The sequence below is a fragment of the Ranitomeya imitator genome, chromosome 7 (genome assembly GCF_032444005.1).
Source record: "Ranitomeya imitator isolate aRanImi1 chromosome 7, aRanImi1.pri, whole genome shotgun sequence".
Lineage (NCBI taxonomy): Eukaryota > Metazoa > Chordata > Amphibia > Anura > Dendrobatidae > Ranitomeya > Ranitomeya imitator.
In genome coordinates this window covers 30,720,153-30,747,426 of record NC_091288.1, presented here as the reverse complement: position 1 = coordinate 30,747,426, position 27,274 = coordinate 30,720,153, and the positions used below count along the sequence as shown (strand labels likewise).

The 27,274-nt window shown below is 41.2% G+C and overlaps 1 protein-coding gene across 4 annotated transcripts in view; it reads left to right on the top strand.

The window, feature by feature from the left end:
- Window positions 1–27,274, top strand: part of ACVR1 (activin A receptor type 1) — a 74,664-nt gene that overhangs the window by 35,746 nt on the left and 11,644 nt on the right. For 2 of the 4 annotated variants that reach the window (XM_069732970.1, XM_069732969.1), the window contains exons 2-7: window positions 1,651–1,726; window positions 9,385–9,648; window positions 14,686–14,903; window positions 18,439–18,538; window positions 21,435–21,581; window positions 25,383–25,658. In XM_069732970.1, coding sequence (XP_069589071.1) covers window positions 1,660–1,726; window positions 9,385–9,648; window positions 14,686–14,903; window positions 18,439–18,538; window positions 21,435–21,581; window positions 25,383–25,658 — 1,072 coding nt within the window. In that variant the 5' untranslated portion in view covers window positions 1,651–1,659. The remainder of the gene's footprint in view (window positions 1–1,650; window positions 1,727–9,384; window positions 9,649–14,685; window positions 14,904–18,438; window positions 18,539–21,434; window positions 21,582–25,382; window positions 25,659–27,274) is intronic. The other 2 variants (XM_069732971.1, XM_069732972.1) reach the window with 1 other exon arrangement.

The following is a 27,274-nucleotide window of genomic DNA, read 5'->3' as shown; positions in this document are numbered from 1 at the left end:
CTGTATTGGTTTCCTTGCACAAACCTAGTTATAAAAAAAGCTTGTTCTAATGGCTCGCTCACACTAGTGTATAAATCGGACAAGTACAATGCGACAAAAAAGGTATTGCGCTCAGACCAATGTTATCCAATGGGGCCATGCAGATTTGCATTGTTTTTTTTTTTTTTTCTATTCTCCGCTATATCCTGCGTGCTGTGATTTATATCCAAATTCTAATGGGTTGAGATAACAATTGGTCATACAGATATCATTATGGAATCCAAGGTTTATGAATTCATTGCAGTTCTGTAAGATGCTAAACCAATTGTTCCTGTAAGATTTAATAGCTGAGTAAAAAACGGATTGCATACGGATGACAAGTGATAAAATCATCCCTCTCTCCTGGATGAGAATAGGACCGATCATTTTTTTTCTATTAAAGTGTGAGCGAACCCTAATAGAAAGGAATTGTCCATGGTTTTAGTACTTAAAGGACGTGTCCTTCTGCTGCAAACGTGTAAAGCAAGTTGTTCATCTTAGGCAATGCTCACATGGAGTTTTTGGAAAAACGTAATGATTGAAGCAAAACCTGAAGAAGACTGGATCAAAAAAACCTGGTCGGGGGGGGGGGGGGGAGGGGGGTAGGGGGAAAAATAGAAAAGAAAAACATGGGGAAAAAAAAAACACCTCCCTACAGCAAAGTAGATTTCACACAGAAATGAATAGGAGGACATTTCCAAGCCTTTTTAGCATTGACATTGTTTGGCGAATGTTTCGTCTTCATGTCAATTCTTTTAACAGTTTTAGGGTTCGGAAACCTTGAGGAATTAAAAGTAGTAGCACAAACATTCTTCTATGTGCATGAAAGTATAGAGAAAAAGGCAAGGACGGCGGAGACACTTCATAAACTATGGCAAAACAGTCAGTGAAGACCCTTCGGGAAACCGACTGCCGGTGTTTTCCTGATGCTTTTTTGCCTTAAAATCCTTGAGAGTATTTTGGAAAAAGCTCATCTAAAAAAACCTTTGCAAAACCAAGTTGGTAAATGTTTTGGATTATTGGAAACTTAACTATTCTAGATGTAAGATCAATTGTTCTATTCTCTACCATCATTCAACATTCCTAAACGTTAGAGAAGTTTGGCTGTCATGTTGTCATAATGAAGGACTGTGCCTTCCCTCCAGTTTGTTGATGCGGTGGTTACGATAACATACATCACGTGGGATGTAATATCCCCGGAGAGTGGGAAGGGTGAATTGTAATTATTACATTATGTAAGATGGATATATAGAGAGGAATAAAGATATGTATCGAAATATTGTATCAGCCGGGCATGGAATCTGAATAATGAATACGTATCACTTAAGCCGTGCTACATTTCTAAAAGATTTTAAATACTTTTATTTTGTTTTTGTTTCTTTTTTTTTTTTTTACCTTGGAAACCATAAAGACCTGTTTTGTATAGAAATTTTCTTGTAATTTTGTGATCGTTTGAGATAAACTGCTTTTGTAAGAGTAGAAGTTATGCTCCATTGTGTCTGCAGAAGTGAATAGACTTGAATGTAAGAGTGTTTTTTCTTTTCTTTCTTTATTTCATTTTTCTTTTTGTTTCGCAGCTGCAAAGTGTGTTCACACCGTTTTTCTTAAGTATATTTATTTTGTTTTCTCCAGGGCTGTACAATGGTGGATGGTGGTATAATTATCCCCATACTCATAATGGTCGCCTTTTCATCTCCTAGCATGGAAGGTGAGTATAAAAACTGTATTGTTAACGTTGCCTAATAATTTTCTGTGCTATTTCACAATTGAACATTACGTTACATAGAGCTTTGCCGTCAGGAAGATTTATTAGGCAGTGCTCAAAGTATTCCATCTTATTTCCATGCAGCAGCCTTAAAGGAGTCGTCCATGATTTATATATTGATGACTTATTCTTAGGCTAGCTCATCAATATTAGTTTAATGGGGGTCCGACCTCTGGCACCTCCACCGATCAGCTGTGAGTAGCCTCCATGGCCAGATCCTCTTGGCTCCATGCACTATGCAGTGGCCATTCTCTGTTGCAGCAGTTCATCTCCCATTGCAGTGAGCGGCTAATATAGTTCTGGTTCTGTAAACCAGGTTGGGTTTACAGATGTCAGACCTCCACAGATCCACTGATAATGATGACCTATTCCTAAGGATAAATCTTTAACCTATAAATCCTGGAAATCCCATACAGCGGCATCATCTAATAGCCAGATAAATACACTGCAATTGTTTGGTGATTGATATACCGTATATTGTGTGATTTAAAAGAAACCATTCTCTTCGCTTCACCTGTTACAAAGCTATCCAGTCCGCTGCCGGTCTTTAATTCCAGCTGATGTTATGAAGCGACGCGTTTCGATCTATAGAGATCTTAATCCTGGCTATAGATCGAAACGCGTCGCTTTAACCTGTTATGTCCACATGTTTGCATCTTGTATGTGCAAGGATTTTTTGCTCATTTTTAAATTTTATATGGATTAAGACGTACCAATTTTAAGGAGCTGGAACACGAACGTTTTCTCTTTATCTTTTGCTGCTTCACGTCTGGGGGTCAGGATGAAGTTCCGTGCTCCGCTGGCTGAGGCTTTTGTAGCCTACTTTTTTCTTATTATGCGATGTTATGAAGTCCTGACTGCTGGAGCTCTTTAACAATACATGGAACAAGGTGCATTAAAGAGGTTCTCCGTCGCCATCCAGAGCTTTACACTTGTCCATCAGAGGTGAACAGTTCATGTGATGTTATGACCTGCATACTGGCCAAGCCGTGAGAACCATTGGCATTAGGACACATGAACATTATATGCCGATCGTGCACTTTTTGGGTCGTAACTAGTGATGAGCGAACGTGCTCGGATAACGTCTTATCAGAGCATGCTCGGGTGGTGTTCAAGTATTTTGGGCATGCTCATATATTCGAGTTGCCGCAGCTGCATGATTTACTGCTGTTAGACAGCATGAATACATGCAGGGATTGCCGGTTTGCTGGGGAATCCCCACATGTGTTCATGCTGTCTAACAACCACAAAAGATGCAGCCGCGGGGCCTCAAACATAATATAAGAGCACGCCCAAGATATTGGGATAACACCCAAGAAGTTATCGAAGCAGGTCAACCCATCACTAGTCGGAACGTCATCGGCACTGCTTACTTCCGATTGCAAAGTAAGCTGTTCTGGACAATGGTGGATAAATCCTCGAAGACCATGTTCAGCTTTAGTGTTCGGACCTACAAATAACACTGGGTTAAACCGGTGATCGTTTAGCTTTTATTCTTGGTATATGTCGGGTAAAGTGAAAATTTCTACCCATAACAAAAGCTGATTGACTAGTTGTAAAGTCCTTTAACAATGGCCAATGCAAACTGTGTGGGGACAGAACAATTGTCCATCTCCATACAGTATGCATATTGGTAGGACATTGTCCACCAATTGGATTGTTTCTGCCAAATGTAAGTTGTTTTTATTCTTCTTGTTCGTTCTACAATTGGTGGCATGTTTACAGGAGCCGATGATTGGGCCCAAGCATTCTTATAAACACTCATTTGGCCAATTTTGCTAACCCGATTGTTCTTTGGGACTTTCTACTTGCTCTGTAGCTGTGTGTGGATACTATAAGCACAGACGCCTTGGTGTTGCCTGTACTTAAGGGTGGCTTGGGGAAAAAAAAATATAGAAAGAAGGCGATAACCTGAAATGAAGCCTCAGCTCGGTAAAGCAACGCTCCCAACCAGTCTGGCACCATGTCTGACACTCCGCTCACTAATGTTTTTGGCAGCCCTGCTTTGGAAATAATGCAGAATGATCCATAATTCACTTGTCTTTACAGAAACTAGTCTAAACATCTGAAAACTCCTCACGCCCTTGTTATACGACAGCTTTTTGCCAACCTCCTAATAATGGTCTGCGGCTCGTACAAAATGACATCTGAAACAGCTTTATCTTTTACGAACTCCCTTACAGATAGTTGGTGGCAATCTTGTAAATGCTTGGCCTCCTCTTGGTGCTTTTGCATATTTTAAATTCCACAGTTATAAAGGTTTTTTTTTCATGCCGGGTGTAAGACGAGGGGGAAAACGCTGGTGTTTTTATGAATAAGGATTGATAACAAGGTGAGGAATCTGCAGTGAGCGCTCTCCGCCCGCCTTCCCCCGAGGCGTGTTATGCACCGCTCGCTCTGCTGGCACTGTTGTGTCTGGCCTATCTTGCCTGGAGAAAATAAGGGCTATTTACATTGATGAAAATACCTTTGTCATGTTTGAAAGCGTTTTCTTACATAAAGCAAATAAAATTGTGAGAACAAACTTTAAGGTAAATGACAGCTAATCCATAAATGCAAAAAAAAAAGGTTCATTCTATAACAGGATCAATGACAAATATACTTGTATCGTGCACCATCTTAAAAGTTCCCTTTTTAGATTTGGGCATCTGTTTTAATAAGTATGCTACGTTCCAAATTAGTCTGAAAATTTGGATTTGTTTCATAGAGATGTAATGTTTTGCTTTTCAACTAAACTCATGGATGTTATTGTGTCTTAAGATCTTTTGGATCACTGAAATCGGTCTCAAACACTTGTGATAATTAGTTTGCCAGGTGCCTAATTAAAGTTAATTACTTATGAAGGACATTCCTTAATACTGAGCAGCCACAGGTTTCAATCAATATGGGAAAAAGAAAAAGGATCTGTCCTTTTCGAGAAGTGTCAAATAGTGCAAAGTCTTGGTCGAGGTATGAAACTATATCAATATTTCACAAAAACTTAGTGCGATCATTGTACTGTGAAGAGATTTGTGGCTGATAACAGAGTTCAGACGGGTTCGGGCAGATAAAGGCATAATGAGGAAGGGTTCTGCCAGATAAATTCATTGAGAACCTTTGCTAAAATACCGTTACAAAGCAGCAAACGGGTATTTGATACTGCTGGTGCATCTGTAGTCCCGTGAACCTCAAGTTGTGATTCTCGAGAGGCTGCAGTTGTGCATAAACCTACTATTTGGCTACCAATAATAAGTGCTCAAGAGCAGAAATGGTTGCACTGACTCAGACATACGTGAAGACTATTTTTAAAACTGTGTTGTTTAGTGATGATTGTCGTGCAACCCTGGATGGTCCAGATGAAGGGAGTAGTGGATGCTTGGTGGATGACAACCATGTCGTGTGAAAAGGACCTCAGCGAAGTATATAGCATTTCTTACTGTCACTTTCTTCCATGGTACAAAAAGAAGAACCGTGCCATCCGTAGCCAAATTATCTTTATACCGATAATGCATCATCTCTTGCTGCAACCAAACCTCCAAGTCATTGACTGCTATGGTCGTAAAAGGAGAGAAACTCATGGTGCGGTCGCCATCCTCCCCTGAACTCAACCCTATTGAGAACCTTTGGAGAATCCACAACCAGATCTAGGAGGTTAGAAGGCAATTCACATCAAAACAGCAGCTCTGGGAGGCTATCCTGACATCCTGCAAAGAAATTCAAACAGAAACTATCCAAAAAAAACACAAGTTCAATGGATGCAATTGATATCAAAGAATGTTAACATATAACTTGGTCTGTTAAGATGCTTTTGATTGAAAAAGCTGTTGATTTCAGTAAATGTGACCTGTTTAATGCTACAAATTCAACAAATGGCCATTTTTAGTTCGGTACAACCTATAAAACATTTGGAAACTCTTGGGCATAATAATTTGTAAATCTTTGGAACAGTACATTTTGAGTTTTTTTTTTTTTTTTTTTAGTTTTGAAAAAAACTTTATCGTTGGGAGATTTGTCCAATAAAATGTGAAATATAATCTTACGGTTGATTTTAAACATGTGGAAGTAGAGTTGTACTTGTTGTTTGACACTGCAGAGAAGGATCACTTGTCACCTTCATGTTCTGAATATGGCCTCAGTCAGGCGTCTTGTTTTTTTTCACGTACATGTTCATCTATGTTTTTCATGCATAGAACATAACCAGATGCATAGACTATCTGGTTATCGCAACTGAGAGTCCGCAAAAAAAACTCAAAAACCTTAATTCTGTTCCCTCTCTCTCTGCCTTCCCCCTCTTTGTTTGACAGCTATGGCCGAGATAGATGGAAACCAAGCAGGAGAGAAGGAGTCTTAAATGTTTGACCACGCCATGGTGCACGGAGCCCCTCGGCTCAGTTTGAACAGTCATTCTGACAGTCCCTTTAAACTAGGGCAGTTGTAGCCCGTGTGTGTGCTAATAGGCATAAAAAAGATGTTACGTTTCTGTCTGGAAATTACAACATGGAGCATGGAACTCTGACATGAAGCCAGACTTACAATATTTCTTCCTGCTGATCTACTTCTGGGTTTGCATTAAAAAAAAAAAAAAAAAAATAAAAAAAAAATTCCAAGACTACAAACAGGAGTCTTATCAGTAACAGCGCCACATCGGTCCATGGGTTGGGTCTGGTACTGCAGCTCTTTCTCATTAAGATAATAGAGCTGTAGCGTAATGTCATACACCGCCCATGAACAGCTGGTGAGCGATTCCTGGAAAGACGGCAAATGTTTTATTATTTTTTTACTAGTCCTGGGCAGCTCCGTTAAGTTAAACTTGCTCTCGCGCCTATTTCTCAAGCAGCAGTGCGGCTCATGTTAGTCTTTAAACCCCCTACGGGGCTTGAATATAAATTTCCATCTCCAGCATAATACTTCTGGCCATTGTTACCGTTGAAAAGAAAAGAATGATACAAAGTACCTATAATAATAACAACCGCTTAATAGAACCCTCGCCCAGGTGCAAAGCATATCCCGCTACAAATGGGAGAGCAGAAATAAAATTATAGACTGCTAATATTATCACTGCAAACTCGGGGAATGCGCGGATGAATCAGAATTCATAAATCCTTGTAAATATTCTCCAGATGGATGAGGCCTCCTGCTGTTAGGCGCTTCAGAATGCGGCTTGGAAAACAAAATTGAAAATAAAATATTGCTGACGGCTTAGAAATGGGAAATTCAAAGTCTGATTTTATTACTGTTATCTGCCCGGTCCAAGCTCTGGACCTTCACGGTGTCCGCTACAGCACAGCAGGGTATACATTTAGATTTTTAACATCTAAGGGACATTACAAAGTCTATTGTCTCCTCAGCTATGTCTGCAATGTCCTTCATGGGCTTACCACTTTAACTTGCCTATTTCGAAAACATCAGAATGCATTGACGATGTTACTTATTATTTAACTAGGTTTGCGGATGATTCATATATATATATATATATATATATATATATATAGACACACACACACACACACACACACACACACACACACACACACACACACACACACACACACACACACACACACTAACTATATATATATTTTTAGCTGCAAGTATTTGGGTGCTAAAAAACACTTTTGCAATTTTGGTTACATTAAAATTTTTGCAATGTTTGTCTTTTTTGTCCCCGCAATGACTGTTTGGTGCGGTTTTAATACAGATTCGTTTGCGGCATTTTTGCATCAATTAGGTTTTTTTATTTGCCTTTCTTTACTGCCTCTTTTTAACACGTTCTTCTTCTGCAAGTTTTTAATTTGTCATGTTGTAAATAGAGTATCTTTTGGTTTTGGGAGCTTCCTGTTACTTCACTTTCTTAATAAGGTCTTATTAAAGCTATTTGCCGATCACATGCCTTTTTTATTGGGTTTCTGCTCCTTGGAAAAAGCAGTGGGCATGGAGATTTATATAAATCACATACACTTTGCATGAATTCATGTGTTTTGCGTGCACGAAAATACAATACAGCCTTACAAGCTCTGTTTTCCTGCATGTTAAGCTTTGATGTGGTGAGCTGGATAGAACTCAGAAAAAAGACAGTGTTACAAACTTCCTGTCACAATCAGAGCGGACTGACTAATTCTCAGTTGACTCATTCTGCAGCTAGCAATAGGCATTGCAACAAACGGTGCAAAACTTTGAATGAAACCCAATTGCAAAAATCATTGATGTGATATGCATCACTTAAGTAAAAAAAAAGTGTTCTCTAAAGCAGACCACTCGTTTAAGTATAGTTTTTTTTCCTTTTGAGGATTTATTTACTTTACTATACATCAAACAACTATCCTTAATATTTAGACTCCAACTCTTTGTTCCGTACATCAACCACATGAGCAGCAAAAGGTGGGCTCTGACTTTTTTTTTTTTTCCTGGACATACTCTGATCTAGACGAAAGGTCGTTATAAGGGGAGTCAGAAGGTGAACTCTGGCATCGCGTATTGTGAATGATGGATTCTGTGTTATTTTTGGTGTTTGTAATCCAACCTGTAATGATAAAGACTGCCAAAAAGTGATCTCTATGGAACTGGAAGTATGAGTTTAGTATTTAGCTTAGTGGCCAGTGTGAAAATTAATAATTTTTTCTTCAATTTACCAGATTAATTAAAAAAAAAAAAAAAAAAAAATCTGAAATCTGCAAACTTGTATACAGTACCTTATTTTCTGATAACATTTTCACTAAAACGGAGAGTTTCCCAACCCCAAATTGAAAGGGTTGTTTACTAACTGGATTACCTTACTGAATGTAGTCTTCCCCCTTTGTAAAATAAAATGTAGTCGTCCCCTCCCGCAACTGCACCGTTCCATTGTCTCAACCACAGTTTGTGTCACATTGTTATGCCATTTGAGCCCTGCAAAAAAATCAGTACCTGCTGCGCTTTTACTTCCTTTGGACGAACCGCAGACAAACTGAGCAGCGGCGCAGCCCAATATTGGGCACTGATTAATTGCAGGGCTCAAGTGGCATTGCAAAGTCATGCTAGCACTTGGAGACCTGGTAACAACATCGCTGTAATGGGGGAGGGGAGTCTTGAGAATTAAGTCTGGGCTCCATACATTGTGCACTAGCTATAGATGATACTACACGCTCCCTCGCGTTGACTTTGAGACATTGATTGCAATATTTTTACATGATGTATAGAGCGGTGAAACTTCGAGCACTCCATTTCCTTCAACCATCATATCGGTGGTCTGCTGGGAGTTGCTTCTCCCACCTCTTCACCCCCAAATGTGATATTGCTTATCTTTCCTAAGAACAAATAATGAGTCTTAATCACCTGAATAACCTCCTATAAACATGCAACATTTATTAGATTCTGTTTTTTTTTTAATTAGTTTAGGACATCCTGTCTGTCAAAACAATGCTGCAGCTTGGAAGTTTGTGGGCACAATGCAAAATTTCCAGCAGGCCCCCTCAACTATCACGGCTCTGTCTTTAATAGTATTAGTTGTCTCTTATATTGGCTAAAAGGACCTTTTTGGGCCACCCTAGGTTACTGGGTAATGGTGGGTTCGACTGCACCCACTATCGTTCTGTCCGTGATCGTATCATTCATGACGCTACTAATACTCTGGTTTCTATCTACAGATGAGGAGGTAAAGGTGACTTCTGCCCAATATCGATGTGTGTGCGAGGGGGTCTCCTGCGGCAGTGGAGACCACTGTTACGGACAGCAATGCTTCGCCTCCCTCAGTATAAACGACGGTCTACTGGTTTCTCAGAAAGGCTGCTTTCAAGTCTACGAGCAAGGCCGAATGACCTGCAAGACCCCTCCGTCCCCTGACCAGGCGGTGGAGTGCTGTCAGAGTGACCTCTGTAACATGAACATTACAGCGTACTTGCCAAGTAAAGGTTATATTTTCTCTCTTTACTATATGCACGTTGTGCTGTAATAATCTTGTCATAAAATATACATGGCTGCCTGAAAAATGTCTAGAGTCCACCATAAATATGTATGATCAAATGAGCATGGGAATGGTATGGGGAAAGGGAAAATGGCAGCCTCTTATGCCACTTATCTCTAGGCACAATAGAGGCTCGTCAAATCTTTGCTTTATGTCAGTGCTGATGTCAGGAGAACGTCCACCCATAAACATTTAGGAAAGCGATTCCCTTAGCGGGGGTAAAAGGCCCCAGTAGGCCTTGATTCGCCACTACACGTGTTTGACCTACTGTTGCCATGGAGTCATAGCTCCATTTCTTTCTTACTCATCACATTTGCAGGCTATGTGTGTGTGGTATATACGGTATATTTATATATTGACTTTATTGCCCACAGCAACCAATCACAGAGCAGCTTTCACTTTACGAAGGCTGATTTGAAAGCATGCCGGGCTCTGGTTGCTATGGGCAACAGACAGTGTTCCTCTGAGAACTGGCCCTTTCTAATGCGACAAAAGCCTATCCTAAAGATGTTGGCTCTAATATCTCAAAAATTGCATAATTTGTGCAAAGCTAGTGTACTTATAAATTCTGCCACTCTATATATTTCTGAAAAATCACCCAAATTTTCGTGCCACTTTGCGCCGTCACAGCTTTGTAATTACGGTGGTACATGTTCGTTTTGATACCTGTGTCGAATGTCATTAAAATTATATAGCTTTTAATGCATTTTGATTGGTACATTACCAATGTTAGGAAACAGTAGACCAAGATGTCAAATGTCGCACAGAATCGTAAGATTTCTATGCATGTTAAATATAGCTGCAACATTAATGTATTTGCTCCACTTTTTTTTTTTTTTTTTAAATGGCTGATTGTAATCGAAATTTCAACATTTGTTTATGCAGTCATAAATATATCGTGCTTTACGCCACAATGTTTTTAAGTTTTGGCTCATTTTGACATGGGCAAATACAACCGTGTCAAGCAAAAAATTGTCGCCAGCGCAAATATAAATGCTCCAGAGTTATCTGCATTTATTAAAAGGAAAAAAAACCCACTGTTCTACAACATTTTCGGACACCACTCCCCCACATTATGTGGCCATTTTCTTCCTGTATGTGGCCGTTGCTCGCTGAAGACGCAGAGGTTTCAGAAGTCTGTATCCTGTTTCTTAGTAAGATGATTATAGTTATCGTATATACTCGAATATAAGCCGACCCCCCTAATTTTGCCACAAAAAACTGGGAAAACTTAATGACTCTAGTATAAGCCTAGGGTGGAAAATGCAGCAGCTACCGGTAAATTTCAAAAGTAAAAATAGATACCAATAAAAGTAAAATTAATTGAGACATCAGTAGGTTAAGTGTTTTTGAATGTCCATAGTGAATCAGGAGCCCCATATAATGCTCCATAAAGTTTGATGGGCCCCATTAGATGCTCCATATTAAAATATGCCCCATATTAAAATATGCCCCATATAATCCTGCTTAAAGGGTAATAAGGGCCTCATAGGATGCTCCATAGAGATATTTGCCCCATATAGTGCTGCACAAGTGTTATGGCCCCATAAGATGCTCCATACAGTCACTTGCCCCATTATAGTGCTGCACAAGTGTTATGGCCCCATAAGATGCTCCATACAGCCACTTGCCCCATTATAGTGCTGCACAAGTGTTATGGCCCCATAAGATGCTCCATACAGCCACTTGCCCCATTATAGTGCTGCACAAGTGTTATGGCCCCATAAGATGCTCCATACAGCCACTTGCCCCATTATAGTGCTGCACAAGTGTTATGGCCCCATAAGATGCTCCATATAGTCACTTGCCCCATTATAGTGCTGCACAAGTGTTATGGCCCCATAAGATGCTCCATACAGCCACTTGCCCCATTATAGTGCTGCACAAGTGTTATGGCCCCATAAGATGCTCCATATAGTCACTTGCCCCATTATAGTGCTGCACAAGTGTTATGGCCCCATAAGATGCTCCTTACAGCCACTTGCCCCATTATAGTGCTGCACAAGTGTTAAGGTCCCATAAGATGCTCCGTACAGTCACTTGCTCCATATAATGCTGCACAAGAGTTATGGCCCCATAAGATGCTCCGCACAGCCACATGCCCCATATAGTGCTGCACAAGTGTTATGGCCCCATAAGATGCTCCATATAGTCACTTGCCCCATTATAGTGCTGCACAAGTGTTATGGCCCCATAAGATGCTCCATACAGCCACTTGCCCCATTATAGTGCTGCACAAGTGTTAAGGTCCCATAAGATGCTCCGTACAGTCACTTGCTCCATATAATGCTGCACAAGTGTTATGGCCCCATAAGATGCTCCATACAGTCACTTGCCCCATATAATGCTGCATAAGTGTTATGGCCCAATAAGATGCTCCGTACAGCCACTTGCCCCTTATAATGCTGCACAAGTGTTATGGCCCCATAAGATGCTCCATACAGCCACTTGACCCATATGCTTTTGCTGCGATAAAAAAAAATCACATACTCCCCTCTCTTTGCTCAGGACCCCGGCACTTTCAATATTTACCTGCTCCTCGTGTGGCTCAGTCTTCGGCACTGACGTTCAGCAGAGGGCGCGCACTGACTACGTCATCGCGCCCTCTGACCTGAGCGTTACAGCCAGAGGACGCTGAAGACCGAGCCGCACTGGAACGAGGAGCGGTAAATATCGCGCAGCGCTGCACTCCCCTCCCCGTATACTCACCTACTGCTGGCGCTGCGTCCCTGCTTCGTCCACCGCTGCATCTTCTTCCTGTATTGAGTGGTCACAGTTACCGCTCATTACAGTAATGAATATGCGGCTCCACCTCTATCGGAGGTGGAGCCGCATATTCATTACTGTAATGAGCGGTACCATGTGACTGCTCAGTACAGGAAGAATCTGCAGCGCTGGAAGAAGCAGGGACATCCAGGGACCGCGCCAGCAGTAGGTGAGTATAATTACACGGCCCCCGCTCCCCCTCCCCTGCCGACCCCCGGGTATGACTCGAGCATAAGCCGAGAGGGGGACTTTCAGCCCAAAAAAATGGGCTGAAAATCTCGGCTTATACTCTAGTATATACGGTAGTTATTTACATCCTTCGGCGCTAAATTATTTCCATAATTTGCTTTCTGCGTTGACAACCCAGGAGGTAGCACAAGTATATAATCTACTTCAAGGAATAAAACATTCCTCAATTACTCTTCAATATAAAACTGTCACTTCTTGTTACCTACATTTTCCTCCCAAGTAAAGAAAAAAAAATCAAAACCCGATTAACCTCTATCGCTGTTGTGTTATTTATGCTTCGTAAATGGAGGCATTGACGCATCCAGAAGGAATATCTTCTTTCTTTTCATTTTAAGGACCCTTTCCCCTGAATTGTTTCTCGAATGTCTTAATTTTTCCAGTTTTCGGACCATGGTGTCTAGATTGCCCGTTAGGTTGTCGAGACTCACGGACGAATACAAGGCTGCCGAGGTCCGATCAGGAGACCCGCGGCCAGTCCAGGCATCGCAAACCGTACTTGGACTGTGTTTCACGAATGCTTAGATGTGGCCTTCAAACCTCAACATAGCCAGTTTAGGTCTTTGAATTGTCATCTTCAGACCGGTTCGGAGAGAATTATTGCTATAAGCTCATGCATATGTGACCTGGGGGAAAGTTGTGTGTTGACCAATGTGGCAGTCTTTATCATCCACCTTTTCTGGACTTTTAATGACAAATTATGTGTCTCCGCTGCTTATGCAGCGCTATATCTCCTACTCCATTATTAGTCCATGTCTAAGTTACCGTAAATTTGCTGTTGAGACCACTTGATGGCAACCAACATGCCATTAAAGCCCCAATATGTTACGTTAGATGGTTGTCAGAAAAATGATAATTCGGCTTACAATAGCTGGCTAACCCCTTAGTATATGCCCTATCAGGGCTCCGTCACCTCTTTTTATGAATTGAAGCACAAAGATTCTGCAGACTGCGACTCCTGCTTTGTTGCGTTCCACTTTGATTATGTATTACATGTGCAAATATATTTTGATATTTGCATTTTTAATTTCCCAGTGGAGCATTGCATGTCCTAGAAGTCTCCTTTCAGCAGATTGGCACATTCTACAAGGAAAACCATTCCTCCTTTTGAGACCCCATGTATTACATAGTCACCCATTCATTTTATTGGGCTCTAGTTACGAGCTCAGAATTGATTATTTAGCATTAGTGATGAGTAAACGTGCTGGGATAAGGTGTTTAATTGGAACTTAATAGCAAAGCCGCTAAAAGAGGACTACAAATCCTCCAACAATTCAAGAATTAATGTAGCAGAAAAGGGGCCGCAGTGTTTACCTGCCCAGGTCTCCGAAGGAATGCTGAAACCCATGTAGTAAAGATGGTGGCAACACATGTGCAAAATACTAAGAAGACCTGTGTTGCCGCCATCTTTACTACATGGGTTTGCTGCATACTGACCTCCTCGGACATATTTTTCGAGCACACCAAAGACGCTCTAACCACACATGAGCATGCTCCAATAACCTCTCGTCCGAGCACGTTCGCTCATCACTCTTTATCATCTTTCTCAACTTATTATAGGGGTATCTCTTATGCCAGCTTGACACATCCGGCATTCTTGGTCCGAGTATGGACCGCTATGTACTAACCGGCCGGGGATAATCTAACTTGAACTCGACACCCTCATATATGCCTCTTCTTTTGTGGAGGTGGTGTTTTGAGTATAAAAAGATGAGGTTGAAGCACTGGACTCGTTTCTCTATAGGATTAGCTTGGCCTGCGGATCCGACTTATTAAATATTTGAATTGACCATAAAAGCCAGCGTCACAGCAATTTTAATGGATAATTGCATTAATGTAACAGAGGTGAAAGCGCGATCTTTCAAGGACTCTTCACTGCTATGTAGAACTGTGTGAAATCGAAGTTATTGCGCTCTGTGCCACACGACCTTATCATACAAAGTCACTGAATATTATATTCTATCTTATCTAGGGAAGTCGCTGCATGGCGAGGCGTTAAACTACAGCATGGAGACCCTAGCGATATTTGTCCTGGCTCCTGTCATTGTTCTGGTGGTGCTTTCTGTTGTGGCCATGCTGGTCTTCCGAAAAATTCAGCAACGTCACATGGAACGATTGAGCACTCGAGACGCAGAGTACGGGACTATAGACGGGCTGATCGCATCCAATGTGGGGGATAGCACGCTTGCCGTAAGTTGTTTTTTTTTTTTTTTTTTTTTTCCTGGACTTCTAAACTCTGAATTTTCACTTTTGAGAAAAGATACTTGAGCTCATTAGTGGTTGGGTAAAACGCTTCTCCGTGGATGCTGCTAAGAATAGCTGGGGAAGGAAAACTACAACTGCTGTAAGGATGTTTTGGATTTCAAAAAGTGGTTGTTGCTTTCCGACTCGTTTTACCTATTTATTTAAAAAAAAAAATTTCTCTATTTTTTCCTAGAAGCAACTCTGCTCTTACACATTTTCCGTGTAAAAGATAAATGGATTGTTTTGGTAGATAAACTTTGGCACTGATGATTTGTAAAGTATGTTTTAACCAAAAATGGAACAAGGTTCATCCAAAGATAAAATGAGAATATTCACACACCGTTTCGGCTTAGCAAGGCCTTTTTCAAGAATTCTGTGTACACAATAGATACAAAAAAAGACATACATTAACATAGTAGATCAAAAGAATGTATAAAGACTAGAAGTACTTCTAGTGTTTGTTCATTCTTTTGATCTACTATGTTAATGTGTCAATTTTTTTGTATCCATTATGTACACAGAAATTTCTTGAAAAAGGCCTTGCTAGGCCAAATTGTGCTATGAATATTATCTATTTTTTTTCTTTGGATGAACTTTTTGTTCCTTTTTTGGGTCTTTTCGATTAAAATATTCTTTACGAATCATATTCTTTGAGTGCCGAAGTTTATCTACCAAAGTATTCTATTATTTACTTCTGAGCACCTTAAATATTTATGATTCAGAACCCATTCTGCACCAAAAAAATAAGTGGAGCGTTTCAGAACAAAATGACTGTTCAAACCAAGCACAGTTGGACAGCGCACCCTTGGTGTGGCCAAACAGATGTCAATCTTTCTACCTTACCACACCTTTTCTATCCATCTCCCTCCTGTGCTTCTCATAAGGCCAGATCTAGGAAGAGAAGGGTGTAGATAGATGTAAGATAGATACAAGTAGGTGGGAAGTTGAAATGAGCCATTAGGCCATGACAAGGGTGCCCATGAGCGTCTGTGCTTGCTTTGAATGGTCATTTTGTGCTGAAAGACTCCTTTTAACGCTCAGACCTATTCTAGTGAAGGAGGATGTGCTGCAGTATCAGAAGTAGCCCAATGATGGGAGGCAATTCTTCTAGACCAAATAAAAGCACTCTGGACTAACCCCATAAAGGGATAATTCGTATACAGCTGTGTGGAAGTGTTTGCCCCTATTCTTATTTACTATTCTTTTGCAGGTTTCTCACACTTTAAATGTTTCAGATCAGCAAACAAATTTTATTAGACAAACATAACATAAGTAAACACAAAATGCAATTAAATGAATGTCTTTATTAAGGGAAAAATAAATACAAATCTACGGGGCCCTGTGTGAAGAAATGATTGCACACCTCCCATCAATTAACTGTGTTTTATCATATCTTTGGTAAGCTGAGTTCAACTTCCCTAGCTACACTCAGGCCTGATTACTGCCACACCTGTTTTCAAACAAGAAATCACTTAAATAGGACCCGCCTGACGAAGTGAAGTAGACCAAAAGTTCCACAAAAGCTAGACGACATGCCGCAATCCAAAGAAATTCTGGAAGAAATGAGAAACCAAGTACTCTAGATCTATGAGTCTGGAAAATGGTATAAAGTAATTTCTAAAGATTTGGGACTCCAGCGAACCACAGCGAGAGCCATTATCCATAAATGGTAAAATATGAAAGTGGTGAATCTTCCCAAGAGTCACCGGCCAACCAAAATTACCCGATGACTCATCCAAGAGGTCACAAAAGACCCCACAACAACATCAAAAGAACTGCAGGCCTCACTTGCTTCAGTTAAGGTCAGTGTTTGTTCAAGACTTCACCATAAGAAAGAGACTGGGCAAAATAGCCTGCATGGCAGAGTTCCAAGACGATAACCACTCAATAAGAACATAAAGGCTTGTCTCAGTTTTACTAGAAAACATCTTGACAATCCCCCAACACTTTTGGGAGAATGCTCTGTGGACTGACATGACAAAAGTTGAACTTTTTGGAAGGTGTATGTCCCATTACATCTGGCGTAGAAATAACACAGCATTTCAGAAAAGGAACATCATACCAACAGTAAAATATGGTGGTGGTAGTTTGATGGTCTCAGACTGTTTTGCTACTCCAGGACCTGGAAGACTTGCTCTGGTAAATGGAACCATGAACTTTGCTGTCTACCAAAAAACCCTGAGGTAGAATGTCCGGCCATGTGTTGGTAACCTCAAGCTGAAGCGCACTTGGATTATGCAGCAGGATAATGATCCAAAACACACCAGCAATTCCACCTCGGAATGGCTTAAGAAAAACAAAATTAAGACTTTGGAGTGGCCTAGTCAAAGTTCTGACCATAATCTGATTGAGATGCTGTGGCATGACCTTAAAGGTGATTCATGCTTGGATACCTCCAATGTGGCTAAATTACAACAATTCTGCAAAAGATGAGTGGCCAAAATTCCTCGAGTGTTCTAAAAGACTCATTGCCAGTGATCGCAAATGCTTGATTGCAGTTGTTGCTGTTAACGTCGGCCCAACCAGTTATTAGGTTTAGGGGCCAAACCCTTTTTTTCGCACAGGGCCCTGTAGGTTTGGATTTCTTTTTCCCTTAACAATTAAGACCTTCATATAAAATTTACATTTTATGTTTACTTGTTATCTTTGTGTGATATTTAAATTTGTTTGGTGATCCGAAACATTTGTGATAAATATGCAATAGAATAGGAAATCAGGAAGGGGGCAAACACTTTTTCACGCAACTGTATTGGAGATTTATGGCTCCTTGCTCAACGCTTTCCATTCCATACCTCCCATAACTTATAATGCATGCATTCAATTCTCCCTTGAAGTTTATGGAAATTGTTCCAACGGGTCTGTATACCGTGTTCTACCGATAGATAAGACCAGAGCCCCACTAATGGGACCTCTGTGGATATGCAATAAATATTTGAAATGGTAAAATCCCTTAAGTATTTCTACTTCCTGCTGTAATACCTCCCCCTATGGACAAGAATACGTGCCCGAATGGGTAGAAGAATGCTCATATATAACTGGATTAACTTGTTTAAATAAGCGATCCATCCTCAATCTAAACATAACACACTTATATGATGGGTAAAGTTTCATCTCTGTAACTTTGTTGTTTATGTAGAGAACGGTAAAATAAACTCTCATGAAACTGAAAAACATTTTTTTCTGTTCTTTCTAGTAAAATAAAAAAGTTAATTCCTACAAGCCACGCTAGATGAATTATGTGCTAGTAAAATGAAGGAAAAGACGTCCTATCGTTTCTGTCTAATCCTCATCGTTTCTAGCAGTTTATTGAAATATTTATGTTTTTAAGAGTAGAATGCACAGTGCTGCCGCCTAGTGGCAAGAAAGAATGATCACTTAGTTTGTCCTGTTTCTTGCAGTTCCATTTGATAGTCACTTTTGTGCATTTTTCTTACTCATCAAATGCAGAAAGCAAAATTTGTCATCTGTAATATTTCTCTAGGATCTGCTGGATCACTCGTGCACGTCTGGCAGCGGGTCTGGGCTTCCGTTCCTGGTCCAGAGAACAGTGGCTCGCCAGATTACCCTTGCGGAATGTGTTGGTTAGTACTTTTTTTTTTTTTTTTGGAAATGTTATGGATGAGAATGACCAAGGTCCTCTTATTTTCTATATTCATTTTTTTTCCTGTATGTTAAATGTGAGACTTTAAAGCTATACATTGGGTGTCCTAATTAAAAAAAAAAAAAAAAAAAAAACCCTTCGATTTGCAGGAAAACCCAGCAACGTGTGTAATATTCCTATACAGCTGGACGTGCGCTAGCTGAAATGTATTGCGCCAGCTCCCTGCCCTGCGATGCACCCTGCCGCCCGATCAGAGGCGGCACGTACCGATATGTCATGCGTCGCCCATAGCAGGCATGCGTGTAGAATGCAGGTGCCGGCTATAGAAGAGAACGCTGCACGTTGTGGAAGAAGTTACAAAGATTTTTTTATTATTTATTTTATCTTTTTAAATGTGTTACAAACTGTTGCAGAACAGGGAACATTATTACAGGATAGGCCTGGGTGATGGACGTTATTACTGGAAGGGGCACAGGATGGGGTCATTATTACATTGTAGGGGAGGGCAACATTTGTGTATTTATAGGGTTTAGAATGCTACAAGGGCTAATACATCTGACGAGCATGTAGATGGGGGCCAGAATCCATCTTGGTTGTTTTTTTTTTTTGCATCAGGGTCCATAAAACTCTAGCTACACCACTGGGGTTTGGAGACTGATGGCTGGTCCATACACGGACTGTAAAACTAGTGGGGTAATATGGCCTAATGCATGGATATATTGGTTTCAGCAGAAAGATACTATTCGTAGTTGTTTTACTTATAAATGGGGTCCTGAATGCTGGTTTATCCTCTATGCCTTACTATCGTTAATCACAAAGATTCACTGGACTCTGGTCCTCCGGCTACTTTGGTAGTCTGTGACCACTGAACCATAGTCCTGCGAACCTCCTTCTATCTGTTGGCATGCCCGGCGCCTCTTCTCATTAGTGAGCCTGATATCATACATGGGTCACGTCTAGTGATGAGCGAATATACTCGTTACTCGAGATTTCCCGAGCACGCTCGGGGGTCCTCGGAGTATTTTTTAGTGCTCGGAAATTTAGTTTTCCTCGCTGCAGCTGAATGATTTACATCTGTTAGCCAGCATAAGTACATGTGGGGATTCCCTAGCAGCCAGGCAACCCCCACATGTACTTATGCTGGCTAACAGATGTAAATCATTCAGCTGCGGTGAGGAAAACTAAATCTCCGAGCACTAAAAAATACTTGGAGGACCCCCGAGCGTGCTCAGGAAATCTCAAGTAACGAGTATATTCGCTCATCTAGTCACGTCACAGCAATGGGGTTGGTCCAGACCGACTAATCGGAAGAGGCATCGGGGATACCAGTAGGTAGGCTGGGGTCACGCGTGCAAGAAACTCGCACGATTCTCGCATCTCAATACCCGGCACTGCCGCCGACACTCGGGAGTGGAGTGTGCGGCTGCATGTATTTCTATGCAGCTGAGCGCTCCAGTCCCGAGTGCCGGCGGCAGTGTCGGGTATTGATGCGAGAGACTTGTGCTAGTTTCTCGCACGTGTGATCCCGGCCGTAGGAAGAGATTGGCGGCACTCTGGGTACAATGTTCTTGAGCCATGACAAAAAAAAAAAAATTGCATTTCTATTAAAAGATTCCAAATTTCTTGCATGTAGATTTGCATAATTTCCAAATTATTGCAAGTTGTGGCTCAGGCAGAATAAATATGGAAGCATGCACTGCTATTTACATACTTCACAGATCTGAATTATCTAAATAGCATTTGGCCTGATTATATATATTTTTTTGTCTTATTTTAAAGTAAAGAACTTTTAAAATAGTTGGTTTTTAATAGGATAACTTTTACGTGTTCTGGATTTCTGCACGTTGCACCTGAACGTCCTGATTCTTCATGACGCCAGCCCTAGTTTTAAGTAGATAACAAGCACCTTCCTTGGGCTAAATGTATCTGCTAGACTGGTAAAGTCAGAACAAGCGCTGACACAAAAGCTGCATTCTATTCCACCGCTTTATGAAGGACGCGCCGAGCAGCCAAGTCCCGTAACAAAGCGCTGGCACGGTCCAGGCTTCTTTCACTACTGTAGACCTGCAAGGATTTTTCTATTGTGCAAAGCTCCAACATTTTAACGAGTGTCAGTTTATAAAATTCTTGTCAGGAGGGTTCAGGGTTTGCTGACACGGAGTGATAATGTAAGACGTATTACCATTCATTACCTTTTTGAAATATGTGACAGTGCCAAGAGGTTCAGGTTACAATGCTGGAGCGCCATTACTGAGTAATCCACTGTTCATAGGAGGTTGAGTTTTTTTAATTTCGTGTGTCGCCCTGCAGATCATGGCAGAGATAAACATTTGTTTTAGTGTCACCTAATGCACAAAATGGGGGGTGAAGAAGCTCTGACTTTAACTGGCTCTTTCTGCCTTGTCAATGTGTGGCTACTATTGATGAGCGAATGTGCTAAGATAATGTTAGCCGAACATTCTCGTGTGCTAGCCGAGTGACTTCGTCGTGCTCGAAAAATATGTTCGAGTCCCGATGGCTGTTCGACAGCGCGACACATGCACTCGAAAATGTTCTTCAAGCACGTCAAAGTCACTTTGCTAGCACACGAGCATGCTCGGCTAACACTATCTTGGCACATTCGCTCATCACTAATGACAACCCCTTTTAAGTCCCATAAAACCAACGTCCAATCCACTCAGTCTCCATATATGAATGACAAGTCTGATTGACGATTCATTGACCCTTTTTATGGAAATGGCTTTATTTGCCATATTTGAAAGATAAAAATGCAAAGCGTCAACTAGATTTAATTTTATGTCCATGGCATTAAATGTGAACCCATTAGGATGGCTCAGTGAGTTGCAAAAAAAATTAATTTTTTATTTTCTCTCCAGGTAAAGGTCGTTACGGAGAAGTATGGCGAGGCCATTGGCAAGGAGAAAGCGTTGCGGTAAAGATCTTCTCATCACGAGACGAGAAGTCCTGGTTCAGGGAGACTGAATTGTACAACACGGTGCTGTTAAGACATGAAAACATTCTAGGTAAGCGTTCCCCGGCGTGGTAACACATACGCTCGTACACAAGTTCGCTGTCTGCTGCAGACTAAAGGTTTTGCTGCATTAAGTCCATGACATCCGGAATTTTGGACGCGTCCTACCGCCAACTGTAGATGGGTTATTGCGAGTGTCTCGGGATTCTTGGCCTGCCCTTTTGGGAAGATGGTTGAGCGTTCAGTTTGGGAGAGTGAGGATTTAATTAGCAGAAGCCCGTCCTGCGTTCTCGCCAGATGGCTATAGCTGATGGGAATGCGAGGCAGCTACTTGTTTTAGTAACTGTTTAATAGCAACTACTGTTAATGGAAAAGTACCAATCTACAGCTCCCCGAGCCTTGGCTCTGTCAATCTGGTGAGCATTCCGTTTTTTTTTAATTGATATGCATGGGCATTGCCAGCTGGAAGCCTCATATTTCTTGAAATAATTTCAGTGAAAAGTAAAAATTTTGATTTTAGAGCGTTTTTGAAAAAAAAAAAATATATATATATTTTACGGCTTTTGTGAACTGGGTGTGAGCTACGTTTGCCACTTGGTGAACTCAATCCTGCTGCGTTATTCTAAGATGCGGTACTCCCTACTTCTTGTGCTGCACATCATGACCAGAGAGAACATGAAAATGATAGTAAAAAGTATTTTTAGGTGTCAAAACCCCCTGCGGTTTATTTAAAAATGGCACCCGTCTTTTCACGGCTTCCCTAGGTCTGTCAGTGAGCGGCTGCTGATGTAATGACAGACACCAGGAGCAGCAGCGGGAGCAAACACTGCCTTAGGTATCTTTCACACGTCCTGATATTTCCGTTACTGAAAGAAAACAGTACCGGAGATATCCGTGTACGTGTGTTTTAATACATCAGTATCACACGTACCATCGCCTGGGAATCAGCGGTACTGTTCACACTGATCCCCCAGCGCTGGATGCTGAAGACAGCTCACATCATTGTTCCCTGCACACATTGCGATCAGCAATAGCAGGGGAGAATGTTGAGAGTTCTGTTCAACTGAACACTTTGAGAGCAGCCAGGGACTGATGAGAATATTCATCAGCCGCCACCTGAGCTATGAATAAATAAAAAATGATGTTGATTAATTTGTATTTTTGATAACCAGCCTGGCAAAACTGACAGCTTTAGCAAAGCTGGTTAACAAGAATAGAGGTGTCCCCATTCTGTATTTATTAATTATTTGAATGAATAATTAAAAAAATAATGGCGTGGGGTCCCTTCTATTTTTGACAGCCAACCAAGCTAAAGAAGACATCTGGGGGCTCGGGAGCACCATAACCACAACCATTTTCTCCTTTCTCCAGACTTCAGGGAACCAACATTCCCTCGTCAAGGGTCTCAAAAAAACACCAGTCACATTTTTCAACAAATGAAGGGAGACATAACTCGGATGAGTGACCTGGAGCAATTTAGAGAAGACTTCAAGGACATCCAATCTCCCCAGGCCACCATAACCCAATAAAACCATCCTTTATTTAAAAGAAATTATTGAGGGCGAGCGGAACTGTAAAACTGGTTCCTATGAGCGGGATTGACAAATGCCCTCCCCTAACCTATCTTTTTATACCCCTTAACTGACCTGCCCCACTTTTCCCTCTAACCCAAGGTCATGTCATCCTCCGCCCATTATCTGGGCCAAGACTCCAGGCTTGTGTTTACTGAACAGACTTCACGCCTAAAAAAAAAAAAAAAATTCTGTTTTCCTTCATCCTTTTGTTTAACCCATCCCAGCATTCCAGACATTTTTGTTTTCTTCTCCTTCTCATTAGATTTTCCTTTTTTCCCTATAAATATCCTTGCATGTTCAGACAGCAGAGCAGCAAAGCAAGAAATCGCTGCCTGCACTGAGGTTCCGGAAACGTATTATCACCACCCTCCAAAGAAAATCTGCAGACTCGAGTGTCTCCGCAGTGCCCTGGGCTCAGATCTCGCGTTCAGTATAATCTCCGCTCCACTTTGTCGCCCTGTTTTACAAGCAGGATCTTACTGTCTGGGCATGATTGTGTACTGCTGCTGGTTCTCACTTTTTAATAGTGGGATTTAGGTTTTAACACCAAGCGTTCCAGGAACCGGGAGGCGAGGTGCAGAATGAGTCTGTACTTGAGATTCCGCTCTTAAATATGCCACACTTGGTTACTGAGATCACCTCTGGGATTAGACGTCTATGGAATAAAATGCTGCTTCTCTTAGGGTTTGTCTTACTTATTTTTTTTCTTGTATTTTTGCACTTTTATGGTTGGTTCTGTACATAGATATCCTCTGTTTATGCATTTGCATTATTTTTAGCACCCTGACACTCAATTTGCTTCCTCGTCTGAGAGCAACATGATGTAGGGGCAGATACCCTGATTCCAGCGGTTACACTTACTGGGCTGCTTGCTGCGGTTATGATAAAATCCACTGTTTTATCTGCTGCAGATCTATCAGTACTTGGGATTCTGCCCTCTGGATTACCACGTCCCAAACCATTGCTTGGTGGAGTCATAATACAGAGCCCATGAATGAATCTGGAGGACTACCTGGCTGCAGGGTTACCAGTCCTAGTCATCTCCTGCTGATAATGGAATAGATGTGATGTTTATCATCATTTCTTCAGTTTTTTTTTTTAGGTGGAATTCAGCCCCACCTCCCAAAAAAGGAAAAAGAAATAGTGCATTTTATATTGCAATAGATCTGACTTTTTTGGGATGCACTGATACAGAATTTGTTAGAATTTTTTTATACTTGTAATGGAGGGAAAGGTGGTGGGTTTTGATTATTTTTTAATTAAATTTTTTTTTAAATATTTAAAACCATGTTTATTTATTTCACTTTTGTTAGTCTCTTAGGAAACACAGTTTCTGTATATTACCGGGGTGCCACAGGGACCCATTGGTACTTTTGTAATTGCACCACAGCTCACGGTCATGTTGAACGGTGCATCTCCATGATGGCGCTGTGAATGATGCCATCACTGATTGTGCTCCACCCGTGGCCGTTGGAGGCAGCGATTATCTGCCTGGTATGGAGTGGCCTCCTCTCTGAGCCCACCTCATACGCCCACTCCCAGCCTTATTAATGGGAACACTCATCTGTATTCGTTGCTGTGTCCACCGCCGGTCATCAACATCCGGCATCATGTGAGTGGCCGCTGATCAGCTGCCGTATTCACTTTTCACCTGATTGAAATAAATCTTCTCATCATTCGTGGAATGTGAACCCCGCGGCTGATCAGAGGATGCTGATTGGCTGCATTGCTCACGTGATGTCACTGCCTGATGTCAGGAGACTGCGGGGAAAAATGGCGCTGAGCACAGAGGAGCGGTGCCATTCCGAGAGGCGAGTATCAATTTTAAACTTTTTTTTTCCCCGCCTCTTTGGGTCATTATTCGGAGCTTGACCAGTGACGGATTAGCCTGTTTGGCTTCTCAGGCATGCAATAAGCTTAAATCATATTAGTAGTATAAATGGGGCTCTTTACATTTTGGAGAATTTTGCGAAGCCCCACAAATGCAAAAATGAATCTCTACATAGAGCTCTATGAATTTGACTCTCTACGATGTCTGTCGAGTTCCGCAATGGAAATCCATTTAGTTTTAGCGACGTTTTGAAATGTCAGTAACGGCGCCACCCTTTATACATGGGCTGCTTTAGGTATTGCAGCCTAGTTAGTCGCATTATCAAACACAACCCATGGATACAAGTGTAATTGGATGTTTGTTTTTTTTTCCCCAGTAAACTCGTCATACGTGTTGTGAAATGGGATCCCGTGGAATCGTCTGATTCTCGCTGCTTTTCTCTTACCAGGTTTCATTGCCTCAGATATGACTTCCAGAAACTCCAGCACGCAGTTGTGGCTAATTACGCACTACCATGAAATGGGATCCCTCTACGATTACTTGCAAGTAACCACATTGGACACGGTGACCTGTCTCCGAGTCGTCCTTTCCATAGCCAGCGGATTAGCACATTTACACGTGGAAATATTCGGTACACAGGGGAAGCCTGCCATCGCTCACCGGGATTTAAAAAGCAAGAATATTCTAGTGAAGAAGAACGGACAGTGCTGCATAGCCGATCTAGGTAACCTTCCCAGGAGTGTGACCAAAATATTCTTCAAAGTGTGTTTTATCCATTCTGCTATATGAAGACCAGCTCCATAATTTGCTTCGGATTGTCCCCACAATAGTTTAGCTCAGTTATGCGGATCAAGATGCCATCATATTGTCAATTAAGCGATAAACAGCAGCTGGGATTTTTTTTTTCTTTATTATTTTCATATATATTATCTAGTTTTAATACTCTGGATGGCCACTAGATGGCAGTACTTATTCCTGTTATTATGGTTCCTTGGGTTTTGATAATAATAATTTTATTTCTATAGCGCCAACATATTCCGCAGCACTTTATATTTTAGATATAGAAGACAAAAAAAAAACTAAATTAAAAAACAAGACCGTGGGTTCAAACTGACCCTCATCCATCAACAGCAGCTATTTAAGTCTATTTTGTGTGCGCTTTAACTAGTTTGCGCCATAATAATCAAAATTGCGCACATTTTTTGTAATGAATTTGGCATAAAAGAAAGTTCTTTTTATTTTTTATTTTTGTAAATGTTCACAATACATTCAACGAGATGTTCCAAGTATTCCACTGCGCAAATAAAAAGCAAAAACTACTTTGCAAAAAAGTTTCAATATTAGTCGAAAACATCTGTATTATGAAAACCACTGTCTAAGGCTGTTTTCACATTGGCGTTTTTTGGGGTGCGTTTTTGCGGTAAAAAACGCAAAAACCGCATGGTGAAAAAACGCGTGTAAACGCTGCGTTTTTTTGACGCATGCGTTTTTGCATGTGGTGAAAAAAACGCGGTGTTTTGACGCGTTTACATGCGTTTTTACATGCGTTTGCGTTTTTTGAATGCATGCTGAGAAATGTGTGACAGCTGCCAATCACCAAAATAAAGTAAAAAACCCACTATAAACAGAAATAGTTAGGGGTAGGGATCATAACCCTAACCCTAAAGGGATCCTACCCCTAACCCTACCCCTAACCCTAAGGGATCCTAACCCTAAGGGATCCTAACCCTACCCCTAACCCTACCCCTAACCCTAAAGGATCCTAACCCTAACCATAAAGGGATTAGGGTTAGGATACCTTAGGGGTAGGGTTACGGTTAGGGGTAGGGTCCCTTAGGGTTAGGGGTAGGGGTAGGGTTAGGGGTAGGATCCCTTAGGGTTAGGGGTAGGGTTAGGTTCCCTTTATCACCTTTATGTTGGGGGGTGGCATATCAGTGTGTTTTCTGTTTTTTTTTATTAAAAAACGCATGCGGTTTTTACCGCAAAAAACGCATGCACCAAAAAACGCATGCGTCCCCATTGACTCCAATGTATTTTTTGACCCAAAAAAACCCGCATAAAAACGCATGCATTTTTTTGGTCCAAAAAACGCTTCTAAAAATACTACTAGTAGCATTTCAGAAAATGAACGCATGCAGTAAAAAAACGCATGCGTCACAAAACGCGACCAAACGCGTACACAAAAAACGCATGCGTTTTCAATGTTAAATATAGGGAAAAAAAACGCATGCGTTTTTTGGAAAAAAAACCGCTGCAGACAAAAACGCAAGTGTGAAACCACCCTAAACCTAATTGATGGGGATTAAAAAAAAAAAAAAAAAAAAAGACAAAAAAATGTTG